The sequence below is a fragment of the Sminthopsis crassicaudata genome, chromosome 2, assembly GCF_048593235.1.
Source record: "Sminthopsis crassicaudata isolate SCR6 chromosome 2, ASM4859323v1, whole genome shotgun sequence".
Lineage (NCBI taxonomy): Eukaryota > Metazoa > Chordata > Mammalia > Dasyuromorphia > Dasyuridae > Sminthopsis > Sminthopsis crassicaudata.
Window position 1 is genome coordinate 111,010,296 of NC_133618.1, and position 26,796 is coordinate 111,037,091.

The 26,796-nt window shown below is 31.7% G+C and overlaps 1 protein-coding gene across 3 annotated transcripts in view; it reads right to left on the reverse strand.

Annotated features, from left to right (window-relative positions):
* Window positions 1-26,796, reverse strand: part of USP34 (ubiquitin specific peptidase 34) — a 264,493-nt gene that overhangs the window by 165,937 nt on the left and 71,760 nt on the right. For all 3 annotated transcript variants that reach the window (XM_074287014.1, XM_074287013.1, XM_074287012.1), the window contains 5 exons: window positions 17,720-17,787; window positions 14,897-15,089; window positions 14,022-14,083; window positions 4,846-4,927; window positions 4,665-4,757 (listed from right to left, as the gene is read on the reverse strand). In XM_074287014.1, the coding sequence (XP_074143115.1) occupies window positions 4,665-4,757; window positions 4,846-4,927; window positions 14,022-14,083; window positions 14,897-15,089; window positions 17,720-17,787 (498 nt within the window). The remainder of the gene's footprint in view (window positions 1-4,664; window positions 4,758-4,845; window positions 4,928-14,021; window positions 14,084-14,896; window positions 15,090-17,719; window positions 17,788-26,796) is intronic.

A 26,796-nucleotide genomic window follows, 5' to 3' on the forward strand; every position in this document is an offset into this window, starting at 1 on the left:
AATCAGAGGTAAAAAGGAGAGAAAATTTAAGTCCTTTTGTTGTTGCTATCGGCAATTCATAACTTTTCTTCTTCTATATCCAACACTTACATCTCTGCCCTAGATCTAATACTGAACTCCTAGGAAGCACAGGACATAAAAGTTCCACCATCTAAAGACAAAAAAAAAAAATAAATAAAAACCTATCATAAAATATATACATATGCCTTTTTTGAATGAGTATAAAGTAGATTCCAATCAGAGACATGCAACAAGGAAAAAAAGAGACAAGTTTGATTTCTTGTTAAAATACTATTTACTCAGAGTAAGTCTGGTAAGTGAAATCACAAATGACAGAAGGAAAAGGAATTTAGAAAGAGCTGATAAAGATTACAAAGTCTGGGTCAAAAAATTAAAAATTATAAGGGTATAAACAGTGCTTTTAATATTACCTCTACAACACATGAAATCGAACCATTATAAATAAAATGAGGCCTTTCTCCAAATAGATGATAATTTATTAATAGTGCATGCAATTTATTAATGAAAGATGGGTCAACGGCATGCCAAAAACTCAGATCAGGGGCTGACTCTATCTTTTACACTGAAGTTGTCTACCTTTTAAATAGTCCAACATTACATCATTTTTACCTCTTCTGGCCAATGAAAGGAAGCTATGATGAGTGAATATTTAATTAAGAAAGTGGTCTAAGAATTCACAGCTTCTTTGTTACTTCATCATTAGGAGGAAGGATTGATCCTCAGAGTCAATCTATAACTAGGAAAAGAGGCTTCTCTGTCTCTGTCTCTGTCTCTCTCTCTTCTCTCTCTTTTCTCTCTCTCTCTTCCCCTCCCTCTCTCCTTCCCTCCCTCCCCAAAAGGGTCCTTACACAGAATCTTTTAAGAGGCTAGAAATAGATTATTCAAATACACCTTTTAAAAATTACCTAACTTTCAGATATTATGGAGTCTGAGAAAACAGATTTACATAAAAATAATGGCAATAAATATTATAATCCAATATTAATTTTCTTTACTTCTAGTCAAAGAGAAAGGGTTCAGAAGAGAAATAGAGATAGTGAAATAAGTGAAAATAAGGTTTAATATCTGAGCCATACCTCATTTCTCCACTATACAGAGAAGTCAGTCAAATTTATAAAATATAATTCCTTCCCCAATTGATAAGTGGGTCCAAAGAATATGATCAGGCTATTTTCAGATAAAGAAATAAAAGCTATCTATAATCACATGAAAAAACATCCTAAATTAGGATTTCTTTACTTTTTTCCATTTCATGAACTCTTTTCACTCAAAAATTTTTTACATGACTATATATAAAATGGGTACAGGAATCAAACATTTACCGATAATAAAACATAATTTTGAAAAATTTCAGTTGCAAAATCGAAGCTGGACTCTAAATCACTCATGATTATAGAAATGCAAATTAAAACAACTGTGAGGTGGGTAATAAGACAAAAAAAAAGAAAATGATGGATGTTGAAGGGGGCATGGGAAAACTGGAACACTAATGCACTATTAGTGGAGTTGTACAACCTCCATTCTGGAGAGCAAGTTGGACCTATGTCCAAAGGAACTATAACTAGGTCTATATCCCAATAAAAGGGGTGGGAGGAGGGAGAAGGATCTACTCATATGAAAATATTTATAGCACAAATTTATGTGATAGAACTGGAAATTAAAGGAATGACCATCAGTTGGGGGATGGTTAAACAAACTGTGGATATATGATAATGGAATATTATGCCATAAGAAATGACAAGCAAGATGATTTCTGGAAAACTGGTACATGTAGGTAGAGGGTATAAAGAGAAGAATAGAATTTGGAGCTCAAAACTAAATTTTTTTTTTTTTCTGGGACTACTGGGACTTGTTAAATGACTTGCCTAGGGTTGGTCACACAGCTAGGAAGTGTTAAGTGTCTGAGGCCATATTTGAACTCAGGTCCTGACTTCAGCTAGCTCAAAACTTTTTTTTAAAGATGTTTCAAAATTGTTTAAATTAAAAAAAAAAAAAAAAAAAACTGTTTAAGTTGTAATTGTAGGATATATATGTCTAAGGCATAGCTGACAATATAGGAATAAAAAATTTCCTAGCCAAGGAAGTCATGCATAAGAACTGATAAGAAAGTATTAGTCTGTATTTTTACAAATTTAATCAAAGGGCTTCAATCTAAAATGGACGGGGAACTAAATCACCTATGAATATCCAGCAAAAGTGATTTAGAGAATTCAGAATTCTAGTTCTAGTAGTGAAGTAATTCTACATTCATAATGTAGAATTGCAATAAACATGTTTAAAATTCACAGGACACAAAAATTTTTATAGGGAGTCTGAAGTAAATCCCAGGTTTTCATTCAGATACATTACATGAGTGCGCAAAGTATTTCTAACGAGAAAAACTACAGAATCTAATCCAAGAAGAATATGTTGAGCACAAAAGTACCAGGGAAACTTGGTAGAATGAGACTGTATTAACTGAATATGGCTTTGAAAAGTACAAATATTATTTTTTAAAAATAGACAAATAGAAGTACACATTAAGATATGCCAAGCTAAAGATCAGTGTTGAAATATAAAAGTGATACTATCATAACAGTGTGAAAAAGGTGACCTGGACTACAGAGTTTAGGAAATAGAACTACAATCATAGCATGATTCCAAATAGTGATGAGGCATTTCACTTATTTCTCCAACCTAATCCTTCTCAAAATAAGTGCTCTTTCCAACATGTATATGGTTTGTTCTCTACATTTGCATGACGCTACTCTCACTTACTTACACTTGCTCTATTGATAATCTCATCAACTCCTTTGGATTTCATTATTTCTATGTGTCTTGATATTCAGGTCTAGTATTGCTTCTGAACTTCAGCTAAAGGATATTCAAAATGGATGTGCTTAGCACATAGTAGATACTTAATAAATGCTAGTTCAATCATCTAAACCTCAATATGTCTAAATCTAAATTGATCATATCCCTCCCTAAACTCTCCTCTAACAAATTTTCCTATTTCTCTCAAAAATGCCATCATCTTTCTAGTATTCTCAAGTTTGTAACCTGATCATTATCTTAGAACTCCTCATTCTCTTACAATTCACTGGACAAAACTCTTTCTGCTACACTCTTGAGATCTGGCTAAACTGGATTTTTTTTTCTGTTCCTTACACAAGACACTCCATCTCTCATGTGACTCTGTCTTTGCAGTGGCAGGGAGGCAACAAGATGACTGTGTGCCAGACACTGTGATAAATGCTAGAGATATAAATACAAGATTAAAGGTAGTCTTTGCTCTTAAGGAGCTTGTATTTTCAATACAAGAAGACAACAAATAAAAGGGAGATGAAAAGTTTGAGGGGAAGAGAAGGAAAAGTAACAGAACAGGTTGCAATGTATGGAGAGTCAGAAATACAGTCAGAGGAAATGAAGTACAATCAACCTGGGACTATTTTCAAAATGGAGGCCCCCAGGAGGAAATCAGCAGAGGCCATGCCTAAGTTTGGACTACATGTCTTCCCTGGCACTATTTTACAAAGAGATCCTTTCTTTAAGATGCAGTTTAAAAGCATCTTTTGCAAGAAGCTTTCTTAATTCACAATGTCTAATGTATATACATATGTACCTAATTTATTTCTATTTGTCTCCTCCATTACAATGTAAGCTCATTGTAAGTCAGGACTGTTTCATTCTTTGTACTTGGATCCTCAGCATCTGGCACATAACAGGTGTTTAATAAATTCTTAATGACTTGACAGATTGTCAGACTGAATAACTATATGACTCTTCTGAATTTCTCTATTTCTACAAAGGATACTTTCAGTAATCCAGGTTTACTACTTCATTCAATTGTTTCAACTGTATCTGATTTTTTGTGACCCCATTTGGGATTTTTTGACAAAGACATTAAAGTGGTTTACTATTTCTTTTTTTCAGGTCATTTCTATAGATGAGAAAACTGGGATAAATAGGCTAAGTACGAGATACTAGTAAGTATTTGAGCCGCACCTGAATTCAGGGCTTCCAAGCCCAGCTGTCTCATTGTGACACAATGACAAAAGTGAATAAAAAGAACTACCCCAATACAATCAAAAATGAATGTTGCAAAATTATACTTTTTCCTACCTAAAATGTTGCCTCCCAACAGTTTCCCAATTAGTCTTCTTGATGAAAGACGTTCTCTTCTCCAAATGATCTTCAATACTGTTGGAAGGGTGACTTTCCTAAACCTATATGCTTGACTAACTCTATACCTGTATTTAATAATATTAGTGGCTTCCCTCTTACCTATAAAAAAAATATAAGCTATTCTTAATGGCATTTAAAGTCAAATTTAATTTGTTGCCAAACTACCTTTTGGTACACAGATGTGGAACATTTCATATATGTTCCAATCTTGTTCCACTGTATTGATGGATTAGAGTGATATTCTCCCCTTCCTCTTTTATTCCATTTTAAAAATATTTATTTGAATTATCTCTCAGAGAGAAAATGATAATGGAGAAATTTTCATGAGGTAAAAATGAAAGACAGCAATAAAAATTCTTTTAAGAAAATTACAACATGAAACAAAAAGTAGTAGATGCTAATAAAATATTTGAAAACATTTTAAAGGTGATTATAAATAAATCCTTTTGAGGTTTTCTTTCAATTGGATCAATAATTACCTGTGCTGCAGCCCAAATGCAATCTATGTGCTGAGTACTTAGTCGTCCTTCTGCTGCCAGAAAATTCAAAATCACTTGGCACTGTTTGATAATCTGTAAAACAGGGACACATGTTCAATATACAAAATAACTCTGATCTATCATGATTGTTGAAAACCAAGTGCTTTTTTTTTAAACAAACCTCAATATGTAAATTTGGTCCAAATATATGCTCAACAACATTGTTGCTAATAAGCCAGTCTGCAAGCTCTTTTGCAATTGACCTAAAGTAAAACAATAAAATTAGTTAGCACTGCAGATAAACTAAAATTGTAGGGTTTTTCATTAAATGTTATCATTTATCAAAACAAAGATCTTTTCATTTAAAAATCATACAGACAAATAAATTTCCAGTTATTAAAACAAAAATATAAAAAGCGAAGCTTCATAAGTCTCACAGAAAGACTTATTAAAGAGCTTTAATCTGATAGATGTCATTGAGGAAAATGTGAAATGAAGCATTGCACTGGTTCTTCTACTATTCTTCTCAGGGACAATTCTGTCTGGACATTATTTACACTGTGCCTTGTTTCAACCAAATAATGACAAAAGACTGAAACACTAAGGCCCTACTAGTTCCTCAGTATGCTCAGTTTAAGTACTAGACAGATAGCAAATCCAAGAATTTCAAGGAACAAGAGTAATTTCTAAAGTTTATTAATTACTGAAAGAGTAATTTCTTATAAAAATCATCAGTGAGGAAACTGCTAATGTGATCTCTCAGGAGCAATGAATATTAAGCTTAATACTATTCTGAGCAACTTGCAACTTGCGAGTACATTCAATGTAATATATATTTATAGTAAACTAAGAATATCATTATAATATTAAAGCACAGAAAGGCTTTTTGTTAATTATGCATATATGAAAGTGAACATGTGGTTCAAGTATAGTACTTATCCCTACTTTTCCACATGTTATTAATGCCATGAGTAATTTTTGCATTTTTCCCCCTTCACAGCATTTATCAGTTATCTTTTCTTTATTCTGATCTTCATAAACAAATGACAGATTTCCTTCTTTAGTAGTATACTTTAAATCTCCAAATAATAAACTCTACCTTATTCAGCCTCTCTAATCTTAGAATCTATTAGTCCATTTGCTACTAATATATACATTTTATATTAAAGCATATCATAGAATCCTTTGTAATGAAAAATGTTTTAAGTTAATTTGCATGACTAAAATAAAAAGCTGACTAAAGAATATAAACAAAACAATAAGAGCAAGACAGGTTTAGATTTTATTTTTAAATAAGTATGTAGACATTAATAAAAAATCACATTAACTTCTGAGTGAAAAAACTTCTGCATTGTATACAATTCTGTATTTTTGTGCAATAATCAAAAAAGATGAATTACACGAAATGATATACTTTATACATATTCTGCTTAGAAAATAAAATATAAAAATCTGTTCTACTCAAACTAAAAATCTTCAAGAATCAATAAAGGAAAAAAAAATAAGTTATCTAGATTTGAGGAGTAAGTGTGAACCATATCAGAGTCAAACAATATAGGAACTGATATTTTGTTGAGTTTGCAATTCTAAAACAGAGGAAAGTAGAACAATAGTCATTGGTTACTTTAGCTGTAATCTAAAAACTATATCTAGAGAAAGTTATACTTTCTCAGATTTAATGAAATAAATTTAATTTTACTTCTCATTTATAGTTAAGAGTTTACCAAATTCTGCTATTTTCCACTCTGTGACCTCAACTCTTCAGTCCTCTCCTAGGCACCCTGAGGGATCATCATTGATTATCTCCAGGCCTTATCTTTGTACAGTCTTACTCTCTTCCTTTCTCCATACAGATTGCTTAGTGAACCAGTTCATTTCTATGCTGTCTTCTTCTTGCGATCCTAATTCTTTTATCATAAAGCTGATTATGCTTTATCAAGTTTAATTCTTGCATCACTCCCCTATCTGCTGTCTTTGCTCCTGCACATGTTATGCCAAATGAAAGTGGAGAAATTCCTGAACTGGGTACACTAGAATTTTATGTTTCATAATGTCAACTGGGCCCTCATTAATTGTAAGGCAATCCTTTTACACCCATAATCTCAAACCTCTCACGATTCCATCCCCTAACTCTCACATCTCAGAAGCTTTTGTCTAAAATTCCCTCTGTATTAGCTCCCATGTAATCAATTATCTTCTCAATTGTAACACACACACACACACACACACACACACTCCATGATGACGTATCAGATATACGTAAAAGAAGAGAATATGTACAATAGCAACACTCCAATATTAATACAGTAATAGAAACAAGTGATAACTATTTAGGAAGAAAAAAAGTAATAGAAAAAAAAAGACATTTTGCTGATCACTGCAAGGGAAAGATAATAATTAAGCAGTAGGAAGAATAAACAAGATTACTGTCATGCCTACTAAAGAAAGACTTGATTTAAAAGTTATTTAAAAAATTATTTTCTTGGTGTCTATAATGTATCAACATTATTAGATTTATTTTGGGGGGGAAGGTTCTTTCTGCTTTGAAATTTTATAAAAATTATCTTCTGTATTACCCTCTAAATCTACTTTCTATCTGTCCCTTATGTATCATACCTACCAATTTATTGTCTTCCATACTGAAATGTTAATTCCTTGATACCTATTTTTTCTTTGTACTCAATTTATTTAAGTGTTTAATAAATGTTTAATGATTGGCAGGTTGTTATTAAAGGTGTTTTTTTTTTAATATGCCACAATGATAATTAAAATATTTACCATAAACTTAAAATCCATTTGCCTGGAACTTGTTACATGTTACTGGATATTCGACCTCTCTATTCCCAACAAAGAATAGGTACAGGATAGTGTCCCAGAGAAAGAATTAAAAAAGATCAAACAAATTTTAAGAAATTAACTACGAAGAGACAGATTTAAGAATAATAGTAAGAAAACAGCAGGCAAGCTAAGTAGGTAAGCCAAGTAAGTTAAATAAATGAAACAAAATAGCAGAATGGATTTGAGGGTGAGGAAAATTAGTGAAACTGAGGAAAGTGATTCAAGGCTGGAGGAAAGTGATTCAAGGCTGAAGAAAAGCTTCACGTTTGGAATTTTGCCTAGGGAATTACTGTACAAGAGGAATTTGAGTGGAGTTAGGTCACAACAGTTGACTGTAACAATTTTATTAAGATGCTTAAAGTTGTTGTATGAATACAAGTAGTACCAAAAAAAGACAGAAAATCTCAATTATCACGAAAAGATGGGGAAATTGTGCAGACTTGCCCTAAGCATTCAATGTTAGTACTTTTGTCACAGCCACAATAGCCTATCTGTAAACACATGTCCTTCTTTAAAAAAGAAGGGATTAGTAGTATACCTCTTTATTCTCCAAGTTATAAAGAAGAAGGAGGAGTTCTTAAAGGAAGCATAAGCAAAGCTTCAAAAAGGAAAACCACAAAAGGAGGGAAGCGGAGGGAAGATTTGACCCTTGCCAGGATGATAGAAAATGCAAGATTATAATAAGGAGAAAAGGAAGAAAAAGAACAGATATACAATTAAGAGCTTAAAAAAGAGATTTGTGACTTTGGCTATTCCTGAAAAGTTCATGCTCTAGGGAGCTACTTGTCCTCCAAAAAAGGTACATTAGAAAAAAAGAACCTATCAAATAAGAATTATGGGTCAAGCATGATGATTTCAGAAAGGCCTGGAGAGACTTACATGAACTGATGCTGAGTAAAATGAGCAGGGCCAGGAGATCATTATATATTTCAACAATACTATATGATGATCAATTCTGATGGACATGTCCCTCTTCAACAATGAGATGAACCAAATCAATTATAATGGAGCAATAATGAATTGAACCAGCTACACCCAGCGAAAGAACTCTGGGAGATGACTATGAACCACTACCTAGAATTCCCAATCCTTCTATTTTTGTCCTCCTGCATTTTTTATTTCCTTCACAGGTTAATTGTACACTATTTGAAAGTCTGATTCTTTTTGTGCGGCAAAATAACTATATGGACATCTATACATATATTGTATTTAACTTATACTCTACATATTTAACATGTATTGGTCAACCTGCCATCTGGGGGAAGGAGTGGGGGGAAGGAGGGGAAAAGGTGGAACAAAAGGTTTTGTAATTGTCAATGCTGAAAAATTACCAAAGCATATATCTTGTAAATAAAAAGCTATAATAAAATAAAATATAAGTATAAAATTTTAAATTAAAAAAAAAAAAAAGAATTATGGGTCGGAGAAGAAAAAAGAAGTAACAGTAGCTGGTGATACCTTGCTCATAGCTAAAGTCCCTCCAACTCTCAAATTCCGCAATTTTGTCATGTTTGATAAAATATAAAAATATTTCAGGAATTGCACACTATTGCATATGTTGCAAAAGTTGTGATGGTAAGGACTGCACTAAGATGAGTTATGGTAGATTATCTCTTAAAGATAGTTAACAAATAGCATAATGATAGAAGCAGCTTAATACTACTGAATACTTCTACAAACACAATGAAAAATTACTTCACTATTTAGTGCAGTAGAAAATGTCAACACCATATTGTCCAATTAAAGTTTTTCCCTTTTAAAAGAAACATGCAGAATGGAATGAAGGTAGGAGAGAGGTATGGGTAAGTATATTTTAAAAATTCTTCATACTCTTCAAAAACTGAAAGCCAAGGCTAAAAGAATAAGGAGATACATGGGTCAAAGTGATGCGATTCAACATCAATCAAAAATTATACTACAGATGCTTTATAAACCATGAAATGAGACACAGAAAGCTCAAAAAAAAGATGTGGAAAATTTCTGGTCATCTATGTGATTGAAAAGTTCAATACAATAAAAGCACAAGTTAGACCAAATCCAAAACATAAACACTTCATACTATTAAAATAAGGAACAAAAAAGAGAGATTGAAAACCTCGTTTTTCTTAAAAAAAAAAAAAAAAAAAAAAAAAAATATATATATATATATATATATATATATATATATATATATATAAAATTCATAATCATTGGCTCTAATACTTCACAGTGTCACGGGAATTATTTGCAAAGCATTTTACTGATTTCCTTTAGGATGTAATTCTAATGCAATATTTTTTGACAAAAGATATCACAATTTTATCACTCAAAAGGCAATACTAGTGACTTTTCCAAATGCAGGCCAATTAAATGGCTACATATTTTATAGAGAGGATTCAAGTTTGCTTTTTTTTTTTTTTAAACCCTTACAAGAAAATATATTGGATGAGGAAGAAAAAGTACATATCAAAAAGTCTAAGGGTCTATCAATCTGATATTGCTTAAACAACCCTCAAAAATACTCTTAACATTTATACTGCCTTTATTCATTATAACAAAGCCTTAGGACTCAGTTCTGTATTCATAAAAAGTCACATACATGAAATATAATTAAAACCAAGGGTAATGAAAATGCTAGTATATTTCATATCCAATAATAATTTCAAAAACATAAAAATTGGGGCACATTCAAGGAATAGTTTAAATTTGCTATGGTATGTGCTACATAGAAAGAATTATTCTTACTCCTGAATGAAACTTAATATGGCTTTCAAATCAAATAAGGAGTCCCTGCAAAACATCATATTAACCACTTGCTGTACATAGCACACATCAAGTTATAATGCTTTACTGAAAAGCACATTAAGTAGCTACTTCATCCCATGGAAACTTTCTCCAATAATATGAAAATTTAATTTAGATTTGTTTAAGTGTAAAATTCTTAACATGACCAAGGAAGAACTTCAATTCTTCTGGAAGCTTTGACACTGAATCCAGAGGATGAATGTGATACTTACAAATATGGTCTTGGATCTCTGGGCAAGACACATCAAATATAAAGCTATCAAAAAAAAAGCTGGGGCTTAGAATTTTGAGAGACTAACTGGCATCCTAAGTCAAGAGAAGAACTTAAAAAGACTAATTTTAATGTATAAAATTGGCAATAAATCCAGAAATAAGTGAAAATTTGTTCAATGGTAAGAAAATATAGTGTTCATTAACTAAAGCCAGGTACAAAAAGGCAAATACTACCTCACTGCAAAAAAAAAACCCCACACAATCAGCACACACAAAAAAATTTTAGAGAAATACTTCTGGAACAAGTATACACACTAGACTAAGCATCAATAACAGGTGTACCCGAAATTAATTAGAACCTAGGAAACAGTTAAGATGCAAAGAGGGAAATAAAAGATCTTCCTTAACTAAACCAAAAAAAAAATATATATATATATATATATATATCACTCACATTTCTCCCTACCTCTATCACTTAATTACCCCCTCTTCCAAATTCATCTCCACTACTCAACTGAAATCCCAAGGTCACTTGCCTTCCTTCTCCAATGAAGGTGATACTTGGCTCACAATTTTTCTCTCCTTCCTGCCCACCTACTATGGTATTTCAATATACATATTAACTCTCCCTCAAACACCTTAACCAATCAGTTGCTCAACATACTCACTTAGCACAATGTACTTTTCCCCACTCCATCTCAGCCATATACTATAATTATAATTTTTATATGTACTTTATATACATTACCATATGTTATATACAGCAAGTTAGCAAAGTGGAGTAATGGACTCAGTCTCTTTTCCCACCTGTAAATTGGGGATAAAAATATCATCTATCTCTCCTACACATGGATCAAATGAAATAATCTATGTAAAGTGCTTTATGAATTTAAGCACTATTATAAATGTTAATTATTATTCAATATTTACCACAACACTATATAAAAAAGGTATTACTGTTATCCCCATTTAACAATTGAAGAAAATTAGGCTGAGAGTAACTAACTTGCCTGGAGTCACGGGGGTCACATATCAAATATCTGAGGCAAGATTCAAACCCTGAATTTTCTGATTCCTAGTCAAGCACTACATTTATTATTATTATGTTATTTTTGAATCCTTTCAATCCTATCCTATTCTCCATGACTCCATTTTGGGTTTTTTAAGCAAAAATAATGGAGCGGTTGGTCATTTCCTTCTTTAACTCATGTTACAAATGAGGAAACTGAGGCAAAATAGGTTAAGTGACTTGCCCAGAATCACACCTAGTAGGTGTCTGAAACTGTTTTGTTTTTTTTTTAAACTCATAAAGATGAGACTTCCTATTCTAAGCTATTGCTCTATGTAACTATTCCTATAATTACTGACACTGGTTTAAGTTTAAGAAACAAAACAACCTAAAGATTCCTTAATCAGTTTAAACAGATACAAATCACTAATGAATAAAGAGTGTGGAAAGAGGGGAAGAAATTTATGAATTTGCAGATTATACTGGGTCCTTCATACAAAGAAAAAAAGTGAACAGTCCCTGACCTCAAGGAACTTATGAGGGAAACAACACATTCACATAATCCTGTGAAAAATATATAAAAGAAATATAAAGTAACCTCATATAACATTATAAGATAACATCTAAAGGTAACAAGAAACATTCATGATGAGATGTAAAGGAAGTTACACATTCTAATAAGTTAGTAAGGAGTGCATTATATCAGGAAAGGATAGACAAAGCAAAGAGTACAGAGATGAGACATAATATGTGTATGTTAGAAATACCTAGGCCAATTCCAGTAGACTATTGAGTGTGTGAAAAGAAATAATATTAAGAGAAGAAAAAAAAAACAGAAAGATAAGGACATAGGTAGTGAAAGATTTCAAAGGTTTCAAAAAAGAAGAATTGATATCTGATCATAGAAGTAACAAAGTTTATTAAGCAAGGGAGTTATATGATCAGGCTTGTACTTTAAGAACTACACATTGGCAGCTGAATGGGAGATAGATAATAATTATAACTTACATTCTCAAAGCACAAACCATTATAATTCCCTGCTATACAGAAACTAACAATTTCAGAAAAGTATTTTTGCAAATCTCATCCTAAAACCTGTCTCAAAATATCAACTTTAACAAACCAAAACATATTTTGTTTTTTAAATACTTTATTTATTTATTATAAAGTATCTAGTATATAAGTGTCCCTTCTTGTACAGTTTCTAAACTGGGCTAACACATAAATAAGATATTAATATATTTATATCCCCTTTAACAGTTAACATTTTTTTATTTTAATCCTTATTCAATTGTTCACTATTTATACAATAAACAATCATGTCCTCATTTTAGAAATAAAGAAACAGAATTCCTCGATCTCTAAAAGAATCATTCCTTTGCTATTTCTTTCAGGAAAAACTGACATGGAGTTGAATGTTTATATAATACTACACTAGCACTGAATTAATAAGGGAAAAGAGAGAGTGGTCCATGTACTTAAATATAGATTTAAATAACAGTCTGGATAGTAAGATGAAAGAAAAAACTAGCAAGAACATAATCCATTTCTTAGAAAAGAATTTTCCAAGACTATATACAGAATTAATATAGCTAATATAAATTTCGTGTAAAAGTTTTTCTGCTTTTTATAGTTAATAGTATATATGTGAATTTATTAAGACTACAGAACTAATGTTATTTTAAATATTGCTTTGCAGAAAACTGAGAAAAAACTTTTTACGGCACATATCTCTGATAAATGCCTCATTTTTCATAAATGTTAAGAAATGAATCAAATTTATAAGAATACATACCATTCCCCAATTGATCAAAGTATAAGAACAGGCAGTTTTCAGACAAAGAAATCAAAGCTATCTATAGTCCTTTTTTAAAAAGCTTTACATCACTATTGGTTACAGAAATGCAAATTAACAATTCTGAGATAGACACCTATCAAGTTTGTAACAGCAATATTTTATGATGAACTGTGAATTGACTTGGACACTCTCAGTAAAACAAAGATCCAAGACAATTCCAAAGGACACATGATGAAAAATGCTATCCAATTCTAGAGAAAAAACTAATGTTATCTGAATAAAGACTAAACAATCTTTTTCCTTCCTTTGTTCTTTCTTTTTTCCATCCTTTCTGGTTCTGTTCAAGTCTTTTTGCACAAAATGACTAATGTGGAAATGCTTTATAAAACTGTACGTGTATAACACATTAGACTGCTTATCATATTAGACGGCAGGAAAGGAGGGGGAAGGAGAATATAATTTTAAACTCAAAACTTTTTAAAAATGCTAAAAATAGTTTTTATATTTAATTGGGGGGAGTGAAATCTTAGTTTAAAATTTTTTAATTATTTTGAAAGATTTCTAATTTTAAAATATGCTGTGAAGGCTCAAAATATTTATAGCATGTAGCGCATATCTATCATTACTAAAAGATCTATTAAAGACTATATTATGAGACTTGACTCTGACTACAATGTACCAGTGCAGAAAGGTTCAAAATAATATTCTTACTTACGTTTCTGTGTCTGAAACTAAAGATTCATTATTGCACACATCATTGAAGGTGTGAAGCTGATTCTGTGATTAGAAAAAAAATAAATATCACTTTAAAATACAATCAGGAATATTTTTCTAGAATTTCTTTTGTTAACAATGATAAGAAATTAAACAATATTAACATTTGGAGCAAAAAAAGATAACATCATTAAAAAAGAAAATAGATGTACACATACATATTCAATTATCCCAATTCAGCACTACAATTTCATTGATTATTTCAATGGAAAAATGTGAGATGCCAAGAGAAACATTTTTAAGTTAAGTAAAATTTTCTATAATATTTTATTCTTGGTTTATCAATAATTAATGTCAAAAACATGTTGCTAATATTAATTTTCTAAAAGAAAAACACCAACATCTTGTTTCAATTCAAAATAACATTTTTAATGAACTTAATCTGAAAATCATCTGAAAATACTTTACCATCTCTCCAATGTTTTTAAAAGAAAGTTATTGGTAAAACTGCCAAGATAATAGATGAAAAAATTTTCAAGGATAAAAAAGTCTATATTCATGAGTATTTAAGTCCACCACAAATCTTATACTAGAAATTCTCTAAGCAAAAAAATGTTTAAGGGAATTAAGTCAACCAAATCCATGTTGGTTCAGATATAATATTCCTATGTTAACCATGTATTTTCAATGTTTCTTAATCATTTATTATTATTTATTGCTTTACTCAATAATAATAATACAGCAAATAGCAGTAAATAAATTATAATAATTTTAAAAGATAAGGACAAAAAAGAATTGAATATATTTCAATTACTTCTAACACAAACAACCCAAAATGTATCCAAACTAAATTGCTAAAAAACACATGCAACTTACTGTTATCTGACTTAGTCCAGCCAACCTCATAGTCAATGTGGGTGACATAAAGTATTTAAATGCAAGATCAAGGCTTTCTTTATCAAAGCATAAGGCTGTATCCAATGGTTCTTTCACTGTGCTCCACATTAAATCAGCCATGTTTCTAGCAGCACTCTGTCTTAAGTCCTGGTCAGAAAGTTTGCATAAATACCTAAAATAATTAGAAAGATAAAATGAAACCTCCCAAAAGCAGCTATGTAGATCAACTCCTTTCTACTTCAATCTTTAAAATATTTAAAGAGAAAAATGGTATATACTTGCTATAAAACACCAGAGTCCTTCAAATTACTTAAAAGTATATATCTAAACAACGTCTACATGACATTTAAGTAATGTCAGAGAAAAGTAAGGAAAACAGGGGGAAAGGGAAAGAGAGGGGGAAAAAAAAAATCACACAAAATATTCAGATTTGTAACCAAAGTGTAAATAAATAATGACAATCTATAAATGAGATATTCCAAAAATGTTTTTTATTATGATATTGATAAGCATAAAGAAATGAAACAACAGTCTTAGATAAGAATATTAAAACAAAATGCAGTAACTTCTTTTATTAAATTAAGATCATTTTTTTCCCACTGCAGCAGAAATAACAACTCAGGAAAATAACAATGGAATAAACCAATTTAATCTATAGATTTTTCAATGTAAAACATGGACTCTTTGGTAACACATTTGAATTAAACTCCCCTCCCCAATTTTTAAAAAATACATCAACTAAGAATTTTATGCATTATGTTTCATTCAATGCTGATGCTTGAGAGCAACTCCTAATAAAAATATGGTAACATAGGCTCTAAAATATAACTTCATTATTTTTACTATAATGTAATTTTGATAAATCCTTAACATTTACATTTCTAATCTGTAAGAGCCAGAGGTGAAAAATCATGAAATAATCAAAGGCTCATCATCTCTAAGTAAAAAAAAAGTTACATTAGTTCTCTGTGTGGGAAGGAAGACAAAACATTCACCTTACTCCTACCCTTTTGCTTTTCCAAAACTAACAGATTTCTGTGTTTAAATAGATATCTAGAAATATATATGAATTTTGTCAATTGGGTATAATATTTAAGGAAGGTTTAAAGTAAATTTCTACCTCATAAAAAGGACAAATATTTATTCTTTTTCTCCCTCACCCCCAATCAAATTATTTGATCAAAAAAAAAAAAACTGCAAAAGCACACTGGGAACCAAAACTAAAAAAAAAAAAAAAAAAAAAAAAAAAAAATGTTCAGAGAATAATGGAATACTAAACTGTTAAAAGGATCATAACATTTAGAGATAGACTAAGAAATGTTCATGGACAATCCTATTAAGAATACAACCTCTTAGAACCAACTAGGTGGCACAGTGCATTTAGCACCAGCCCTGAAGTGAGAAGGACCTGAGTTCAAATGTGGCCTCAGACACTTAACATTTCCTATCTGTGTTACCCTGGGCAAGTCACTTAACCCCAATTGCCTCAGCTAAAAAAAAAAAAAAAAAAAAAAAAAAAAAAAAAAGAATAAAACCTCTTTTTACCAATAAGAAAATGGAGGCCCAGGGAGGTTATTTTAGTACTAAATTAGCTCTAGACAGAAACTACTGTCTAGGAAGAATGAACTGAGCATGGAAAAATCAAAAATATTAGTGGATAAAGTATAGAATATAGAAAAAAGAAAGTTTAAATTCCATCTCTGACAATTCTTCAAATCCCATTTGCAGTCAATAGGAGCCAAGGAAGAAAAAGATGAGTGATCCTAAGCTAGTAATTTCTATATGACTCCATATAATTCAGGCAACTTGTAGGACTTATGTCTAAATCAATGTTTACTAACGTTAAAGTAACAATTAAAAAATATAGGCATTGGAATTTCAAAGTTGGCAAAGACATTCACTTTGACCCTGTGATTCTGGATACTGAAAACTAAGGTACAAAAAGAAATCAAACATGCAATTGCTAACAGATTTTATATTGGCAACTGTATGAAAACAATAAAAATATGGCTCCTTTAGTTGGATTTATAGGAATCTCAGAGCTTATTTGCTGTGAACAGCAGCTGGAGAAAATTTAGTACTCAGGATAGTTGGAATTCAAGTGAGCTGCACAGTGTCTTATAGCTCTGTTCCAACATGAGTCTTAGACAGCTATTATAACAATGGGCCAGAACTTAACTATATTATGCACCAAAGTAAATAAACAATTAATTAAGCCAAAAGAGAAATACGGCATAAACAAGAAAGACTTCCCCCACAATATTACAGGCTACTATGGTCCAAAAAACTTCGAAGTCAAAGAACTTGAATTCAACTCAATAGTGGTATTTAATGTCAGATATGACTTTGAACAAGACTCAGACCAAATTTTAGGATCTCATTTTCTTTATTTCTAAAATTAGGACATTAAACTAAATAACTATGACCTTGTTCTATCTCTAGATCTATGATCCCAACATCCTATACTCACCTTTGGCAGGATATAGCATCCAATGCAAGTTGTGTCTTCTTCATCCAAAGCCCTCCCCACCCTCTTTCACCAAGACAAATGATGTGGGGGTTGAGTGGGAGATAACAACAAAACAGACAAAATAAGATACTAACTTTCCATTAGGAAAAAGTTCCTAAAAGAGGTTCTAGAAAGTGATTTTTAAAAAACTTAGCAACAAAAGCAACATGGAAATGATGTCATCTGAGCCCATAACTCCAAAAAAATTGAGAACTTTCTGGCTCTTAGGTAATAAATATTCATAAGCAATATAAATATTAAATTAAACAAATATATTTTAAGAAAAAACTTACCTGATAACATAGGTCCTAAATGGAATAATATGCTGCATGACAGCAGGTATATGCAGCCATATTCTAATCTATAAGAAAAATAAAAGGTATTACCTTCTATAGAAACAAATAATAAGTGACTACCAACAAATAATCATATAAAACCTGTAATAAAGTGGTCTGCTACTCCTACATAAAACATAATTAAATTATATATTGTACAGGATATGAGAGACAACAAGGCACAATAGAGAGCTAGTCTTAAAATCTGAAGACCTAGATTCAAATCAGAACTTTGGCAAATACATATAAATTGTACACAGATAAGAACAAATCATTTAATCTCTCAGTATTCTAAGCTTAAGCTTCTTAAACTTTTAAGTCATGACCCCACGGAGGGTTGTATAACTGAATGTGAGAGTAATAAAAAAATCCAACAAAAGTAAAAGGCATCAAATATTCTGCCAAGATTTTATTCTTTATGTAAAAATAAACATACCCATGTCATTACTATGCAAATTTGCTTTCATCTTTAATAAATGGTAAAACTTTATGTATGCCAATGTATTGTTTTAAAATAAATTTCTTTGTAATCTATTACCAGTAAATGTTTGATTTATATATCTATTTTATATACCTACATCCCTAGGGTTACATGAAAATTTCTCAGGGTGAAATGAGCAGGACCAGGAAATCGTTGTATACTTCAACAACAATACTATATGATGATCAATTCTGATGGATGTGGCCATTTTCAACAATGAGATGAACCAAATATGTTCCAATAGAGCAGTAATGAACTGAACCAGCTACACCCAGTGAAAGAACTCTGGGAGATGATTATGAACCACTACATAGAATTTCCAATCCCTCTAATTTTGTCCGCCTGCATTTTGGATTTCCTTCACAGGCTAATTATACACTATTTCAAAGTCCAATTCTTTTTGAACAGCAAAACAACTGTTTGGTCATATAAAATATATATTGTATTTATTATATACTCTAACATATTGAACATGTATTGGTCAACCTGCCATGGGGGGTGGGGGGAGGGGAAGGAGGAGGAGGGGAAAAATTAGAACAAAAGGTTTGGCAATTGTCAATGTTGTAAAATTACCCATACAAATATCTGGTAAATAAAAACTATTAAAATAAAATAAAATAAAAATTTCTCAGGTAAAATGAAGTTGCAAGTGGAAAAAGCCCTATTGTAAGCAACACAGTAAGACAAAGAAAGTGGTGTGCCTCACGGAAAATAGGAGATTCTTCATCCTAGAATTCCTTATATTAATGAAATCAAAGGTCCCATTTCAATCCCTCATTATAAAAGATAAAAGATAATATTATTATATGCAGTTATTTATGTTTTTAAAAATCCCACTATTTTACAAACAACTAGTAGTGTGTGTGTTTTGTTTTGTTTTTTTATCAATGCATTGAGATATTACATATGTAAAGAAAGTCCATCCAAATACAAATTCCTCTGGCTCATAATCCTAGCTACAATCCAGCTTTCTAGTCTTATCAAACATTACTTACTTTCCTTTTACAAATGGTTCATCAAAATGATTTTCTGGCTTTTTTCCCCCCACATAGCAATCCATACATAGCCTGTTTATATACATATGTGCAGCCTGACCTCATGCTCAGAAAGAATTCACCCCTCATCTTCGTGTAGTATAATCTCTAGCTTCTTTCAAGCTTCAGTTTAGGTACCTACCACCTTCTACAAGGGATCAAAATCCCAGCCTGAAAATTTGTAATCTCCTCTCTTGCCAAACAAAACTGCACTGGCTGAGTAAGCATTTATAAAAGGTAAGCACTAATGATTAAATCATACATATTGCTAAGTGTTAGTGATTCAAAGAAAAACAAAATCAAGTCCCTACTATTAAAATTTAAGGACAGGAGAGGGAAGGAAATTTAAAATGTACATATATGTATATGTAATGAAGATAGGGAAAAAAAGGCTGAAAAAAAAAAAAAAGACCTTAAGACTTAAGTCTTTTTTTTTTTCCCTCCCTGAGGCTGGGGTTAAGTGACTTGCCCAGGGTCACACAGCTAGGAAGTGTTAAGTGTCTGAGACCAGATTTGAACTCTGGTCCTCCTAAGACTTAAGTCTTAAAGAAAAAAGTGGTTAACAACTAGAGACAAGTGCCACATGAAAGAGGTGTTAATTTACCTAAATGTTAAAGGAAGGCAGAAATTCTAAAGAGATATAGGTTAGGAACAAAAGCATTTCAGGCTTGAGGGAAAACCAATGCATAGGCATGAAGATGAGAAATGAAATACTGTCTGAAGAACAAAAAGTAGATTGTTGCTGGACCAGAAAGGGATACTGTAATAAATGAATGAAAAGATAAAAAGGAACCTAATTGTAAAGAGTTTACAATTTCATCCTGGAAAATAAGGAGTTTACTACTAGAGTTTAAGTTTTACATCCTCTCACTCCCAAGCTCACATCTTTGACTTCATTATTGCTTATTCCCTATATCCAATCAATTGCTAAGACATGTCAATTTCACATTCACATCTTTAAAATATACCATGGATCTGCACACATATATTGTATCTAGGATATATTTTAACACGTTTAACATGTATAAGACTGCCTGCCATTTAGGGGAGGGGGAGAGGGTGGAGGGAGGGAAGGGAAAAGTTGGAACAGTAGTGAGTACAAGGTACAATGTTGTACAAATTACCCATGCATATGTTCTGTCAATAAAAAGCTATAATTAAAAAAGAAAAAAAAAAAGAAAAAAAATTTTTAAAGAAAATATAAATAAAATATACCCCTTCTGTCCAATGATACTAACACAACTCCAGTACAGAGGCTCTCAACATCTCATGCTTGGACTACTGCAAAAGTCTAGTGCTTGGTCTACCTACCAGAAGTCTCTCCCTGTCCCAATCTATCCTCCATTCACTCACCAAAGTGATTTTCCTAAAGCAGTGGTACAACAATGTCAGCTCTTCTAATTACTAAAATCCAGTAACTCCCTATTAACTCTAGGATCAAATACAAAATCCTCTCTTTGGCATTCAAACCTTTCACAATTTCTTATCAAAGCCGCATTCTACTTTTCCAATATTCTTACACCATATAGTCTTTCAATCATTGACAGCAAATGATATTCTGTTGTCCTCTCTAAACATCCTTGTTTGATGCTTTTCTTCCTATATAGCTAAATAAAAAGTTTTCAACTGTTAAATGACATAGTGGGGGTAAGGAGGAGACAGAAAAGGGGTGTGTGTGTGTGTGTGTGTGTGTGTGTGTGTGTGTGTGTGTGTATTTTATACACACACATGTGAGACAGTAACAAAATTTCCAATATGAGAACTAAAATACCAAAAGACTTGCCTAAGTCAGGCATAGTTCAGAAATCCATACTTGTGGAAAATTACTTTGGTAGTTGTGTCAACTAACAAGTTTTTGCCTTTTTGAGTGGCTTACTAGATGCTAGGCATTATTGCTTAACACTGACATGCAAAGAAAGATAAAAATGGTTGCTGACTTCAAACAGTATATATTCTAATGGAAAACAAAAGTGTAAATAGCTAGATATAAATAAACATGGAAGAAAAAACAGATCATTTTAGAAACATATGTGCTTAAAAGAGTAACCTTGGTCTTTTTCTTTGAGGGGGGCTTTCTTGCCTACGTTCTGCAAAAATCACAAACCAGAAAGAACTTAATAACCTAATTAAGCAAGCTAGTATGACCCATCAAAATTTTAAGCCTCTCATTATAAGAACCACATGCAGACCTAATAATCAACTTTCCTTATATGAGAAAATAATGCCACATTGGTCCAACTAATTGCTGCAGAATTGTTTATTGGCTAGGTAACATAAACCGAACACTGATATATAGCTATATTTCAATCAGAAAACTGAAACCTTAAAAAAAAAAAAAAAAAATATGCCCTTTGGAGCAAACTTTCTCTTCTTTCCTGTTCTTCACCTCAAATTACTTAAAATGTTTTACCTCTCTTTCACACAATAAGAGGTAGGTTCTCTCCTTGACAAGGCTAATTCCCCTAACAACCACAAGTAACACATTTCATTACATCTTTTCCAGTAGATCAGTAAAGACTTTACACAATTCTTATTTTTATTTTAGGGGAATAACAATAAAATAGGCATATCACTTGCTTCTCAACTGAAACATGGTAAATTAAAAGTATCTCCTATACTCACTCCTTAAATAGAAGATCTAAGAAGAGTTCTATATAAATAAATAGAAGCTTCAGAAGTCCAAGGTCCTAAAGAGGAGAGTTTCAAAGTTGATGTAATCTTGCTGAAAGAAGAGTTTTTAGAGACAATGAATCAAGTCCAGGAGACAAGTCAGGTAGGAAATAATTATTTTTTGCTTGTGGTATCTGGTACTTGTCATATCTAATAGCCACTAAGTCTGTCTCAGAGAAAACATTCATGACAAAGATACATACTCTGTGAAAATGTTTATTTCATTCCTTAATCCTGAAGTTTTTCTCAATGTTTCTCACTATACTCATCTCTTCCACTTTTGCTGGGTATACAACAGATATCAAAGCATTACACTGACTTAATTTGAAGATTATTAATGAGATTTTTAAATTTCTCTATCTTTTTACCATCTGCAACTAATATTGATGCACACATTGTAATAATGGTCTGCTGACAAGTCTTTGGCATTAATATTACAAAGTAAAATGATTAAAGATCCTATTAACTATGTTATTGTTATCAGGCATAGGGTAAAGCAAATTTCATCAGGCATATTTCCTCTCTAAGTAGTATATGTTCTTTATTTTAAATTTATTTCAAAAAAAATTTTTTTTTTATTAAGCTGTTACTATATGCTGTATACTCAGGACAAAAACATAAGCAAGCAAGTCATTTCCTGCCTTCAAAATGCTTATATTTCAAGAGGCCAAAATATAGTTTTAGAGATAATGAACTCACAAGCATAAGTGCATGTATACAGAGGACCAAGAGGTGGTATAAAAGCCTGGTACAAGGCAAGATGAGGAAAAAGCACACCCATCAGATCCAACAGACTCATGGATGGAATCTAAGGTTGAGACAGAAAGAAAGGTAGGAAAAGATAGCTAGCATGATAGCCAAAGTGTAGACAGCACGTTGAAAAGACTATCAGAAATTTTGTTGCCACTTCCTTCTAATTCGAGTTACTATTACAAAGTCAATACTAATATGAATCTATTCCTCAGCAGTATGTTTCCCTTAGTCACTACATAGGAATCTCATGCAGAAAATACCAACAACCAAATTAAAGCTTATAGATAAATAAAAATGGTATAATTGCTGGCTAACTTTCTCCTTTTCTATCACAGTTCCACTGTGACCATAAATGCTGAAATAAAAAATGAAAACCAATTCATGACTTTTGTCACTAAGGTCACAAAGCAATATGGACAAAGGTAGTAGAAATAGCCAAAAGGAAGATTTCTGAAGGGTACTAAGTGAATTGTCAACTTCTAGATCAATGTCATAAAACAGATCTTTTATGTCAACCTTTTATACTATAACAACTACTTGAGAATCATATCTACAAAATAATATTAGCATTTCATTAATATGAAAGATAAAAAAGCCTAATGAACATAAAATAGAAAATGAACAGTTATATTGTTTGTGACAATCTCATATGTTTGGCAGAAAAACAATTAAATAGGTTTATAAATTTAAAATTCATTTCATATATATTCTTTCATTTGACCCTCATAAAAAAACCTGTGTCAGAAGTGGTTTATTATTATCCCCCCTTTTTATTAAGGAAGACATTGATTTCAAGTCATCCCAAATGGAAAGAAAAAAAAAAACTTCCCAAGTATATAGTTTATGAACAAAAGACTTCAGATTTGAATTTAGGTCTTTTGACTCCAGGATTAATACACCATCAATCAACCAAAATTATTTAAAGAACCTTCAATGTGCCAGCCACTATATTATTCTAGAATCAAACAACTCTTATTCACAATACTCTAATAAAGAAGACAAGAAACTACAGAATATGTATAGTATAAATATAAAATTAATGGAAACAAATATATGCCCACAGTTAATGCAAGACAGTTTGGGAGGGAGGACATTAGCAGATGAAAGGTATTAGAAAAAGTCTTTACATGGAATATGATGCTTGATCTGTTTCTTAAAGAGGACTGCTTGTAGTAGACATAAGAAGATAGTTTGGCTAGACTACAGAGAATGGAAAGGGACATGATATATAATGAAGTTAAAAAGCTAAACTTCATCCAAGCAATGCAGTGCTTTAAAGACTGAAATATGAGTTCATATTTACTCAGTGAAAAGGATGAACAGAGAGAAGGGTAGTTTGAATGTATTACAAAATAGGGGAGGGAGCTTTAACTATCCTATAAGGCTGGAAAGAGAGCTCAGGTTATAAATGGACTTAAAAGCTAAACAGAAATTTCTATTTCATCCTAAAGGAAATAAGAAGATTGTGATCAACAGGAAAAGAACAGGATCAAATCCATGCATAAGGAAAGTCACTTTGACAGCAATGTGTAGGTTGGACTAGTATGAAGAAAACTTGGAATTGAGGGGACCAAGAGACTATTGCAAAAATCTAGCAAAAGGTGATAAGCCCTAAACTAAGGTAGTAGCATTATGAGTATGGAGAAAGATTTGGAAGACATTATTTCCTATTGTTCATTCTTTTAAAAATCTATAGCTAAAACAAAATCATAGATAAGTTTGTGGAAGAACCATTTCACAAATAATTTATGAATAAAGTTGCTAATTTTCTACAGACTTTGCAAAGCATAAAAAAGCAAGTGGTTTCATTCATGAAACTCTTTGATTTAAGTATAAAAACACATACTTAATCAACAAAGCATAATACAGAAGAGACATGGGGATAAAATAGTTAATATTTTAAAATATATACCAGTTACATATGAATTCTTAATTAATTCTAAAGGTTTTAAATTGCAATGGTTAATGACATTTTGTCATTTTATTTTTCCTTTTTTTTGGGGGGGAGAAGGGGGGGAGGAATATATGGGAGCAGAATATGGGGAGTGATTCCTAGCTATTTGGCCTTGTATCCTGGTCTTGATGGAATTACTGGCTTCAGACTCAGCCTGATTAACAGACTCCAATTAGTTATAAGCAAAAAACAGGTCCCTATTCTTATTTCTAAGAATATCTGTTTCTAGCAATAAGGTGACAAATTTAACAATAAAACTGTGTACATACAACTTATAAAAATTTGTTTATAATGAGAGTATAAGAAAATCAAAGGATGACTGAAAAAAAAAGGCAACTAACAAATATTCTTTAAGAAAATATTATGTGCCAAGATTTTAAGCTGGATTCTAGAGAGAAAGAATGAAACAAGCCTACTTTCAAAAACTTTAATGGGAAGTTATATGGAAGAAAGAAGACACTTATTATACTATATGCAAAATAAATTAGTTTTACAGGTACACACTATGTGTATATATAGATATCAATGTAAAGAGATGTAGATGTGGTTTTTGGAGAAGGAGAACATTAACAATAGGAGGGGTGGTGGTAGACAGGCTTTATGTAGAACTTGAGAGGTGAACTGCACAGATTCTATGAGACAAAGATGAAAAAGAAAGAGTCCATGAATGGGGGATAACCAATACAAAGATCCAGAAACTGGAGATAAATTATCATGTGAAAAGAATGCAGGACAAGAAATAATATGTAATGATGTTGTAAAGTAGTATATAATGAAGGTTGTTGTTCAATCAAGTCAAGAAGCACTGAAGAGGAGTTTATATATCATCCTAAAGGAAATTCATGAAGCAATTGGAGTTTATTGTGCAGAAGGGCAAAATAATCATATCTCCACTTAAGGAAAATTACCTTCTTCAACTATATGGAAAATGGACTAAAATGGGCAAAGATATGAATGGGACTAGAATGGGAAATCAATTAAGAGGCCATGGCAACAGTCAAAGAGGGCAGGGACTATATTGCTTGGTTTAGTGGCTTTATTTCTATTTGAGACTGACAGCAATAGTTTCTGAATGATAAATAAATTACTAACCTAAGTTAGTAGCTGATCTGAAAAGGAAGAAGTGTTAAATGTTAAGAGATGTTACACAAGGAAAAATGGTACAATTTGCCAACTTGGACTCATTATAAATGTGGACTGAGGGAGAGTAAAGAAACAAGTTAAAACTAAGGTTACAAATTTGCAAGCCTGGAAAAATGATATCTTCAATGGAAATAAAGAAATCCAGAAGAGGGGTGGCTTTAGGAATAAAAAATAAATGCACTGTGGTTTAGGTTTAAAATTTGAGATATTCCAGGACATCAAATTTGATACTCTCAAGGATTAGTTATTTATCTGTGAGTGTCAATGAGGAGGGCAGGTTGGGATAGGATATACAGATTTCTGTATAGGTGTGTGTCTCAAAAGCTTCAGATAGAATTGCTTTTGAAAGGCACATTGATGAATGATCAAATGACATGAACACAGAAGCAATTAGCTGGTAAAGTGGATAAAAGAACTAAAACTAAAATTAGGAAACTGAAATTAGACATCCAGTCTCAGACATTCATTAGCTCTATTTATCTTGGTTTTCCTCATCTGGAAAGTGAAAACTGTAACATCTAACCTCTAAATTTGTCGTGGGAACAAAATAGTATTTATAAAGTGCTTCACAACTATTTATGTGATATATAAATGTTATTTACTATTCTTACTATTAACTTTTTTAGAGGAAGAAATCAAGATATCAGTCAAGGCCCATGTGGTTCTACTTGCTATGATTTTTTTTTAAAAGACCAATTCTAAACTTGCTTCTTTGTAGGTCTACCCATTGCTCCTCATTTTGTTCTCTTAGCCCAAAGAGAACAATTCTAATCAGTTATTTACATGATATCCCTGCAAATTCTTAAGTGGGGCATTTTGCTGAGTCTCATCTTCTTCAGGATAAATATCCCCAATTGTTTTAACAGATTCTCATATAATAGATACATGATAACTTTCACCATCCTGATTGCCCTAACTTACTCATGTCCTTCTCAAAACGTGGGACCCAGACCTGAACAAAATATTCTCTTTAAAAGATCTTACTAGAAAGACAGCTAGA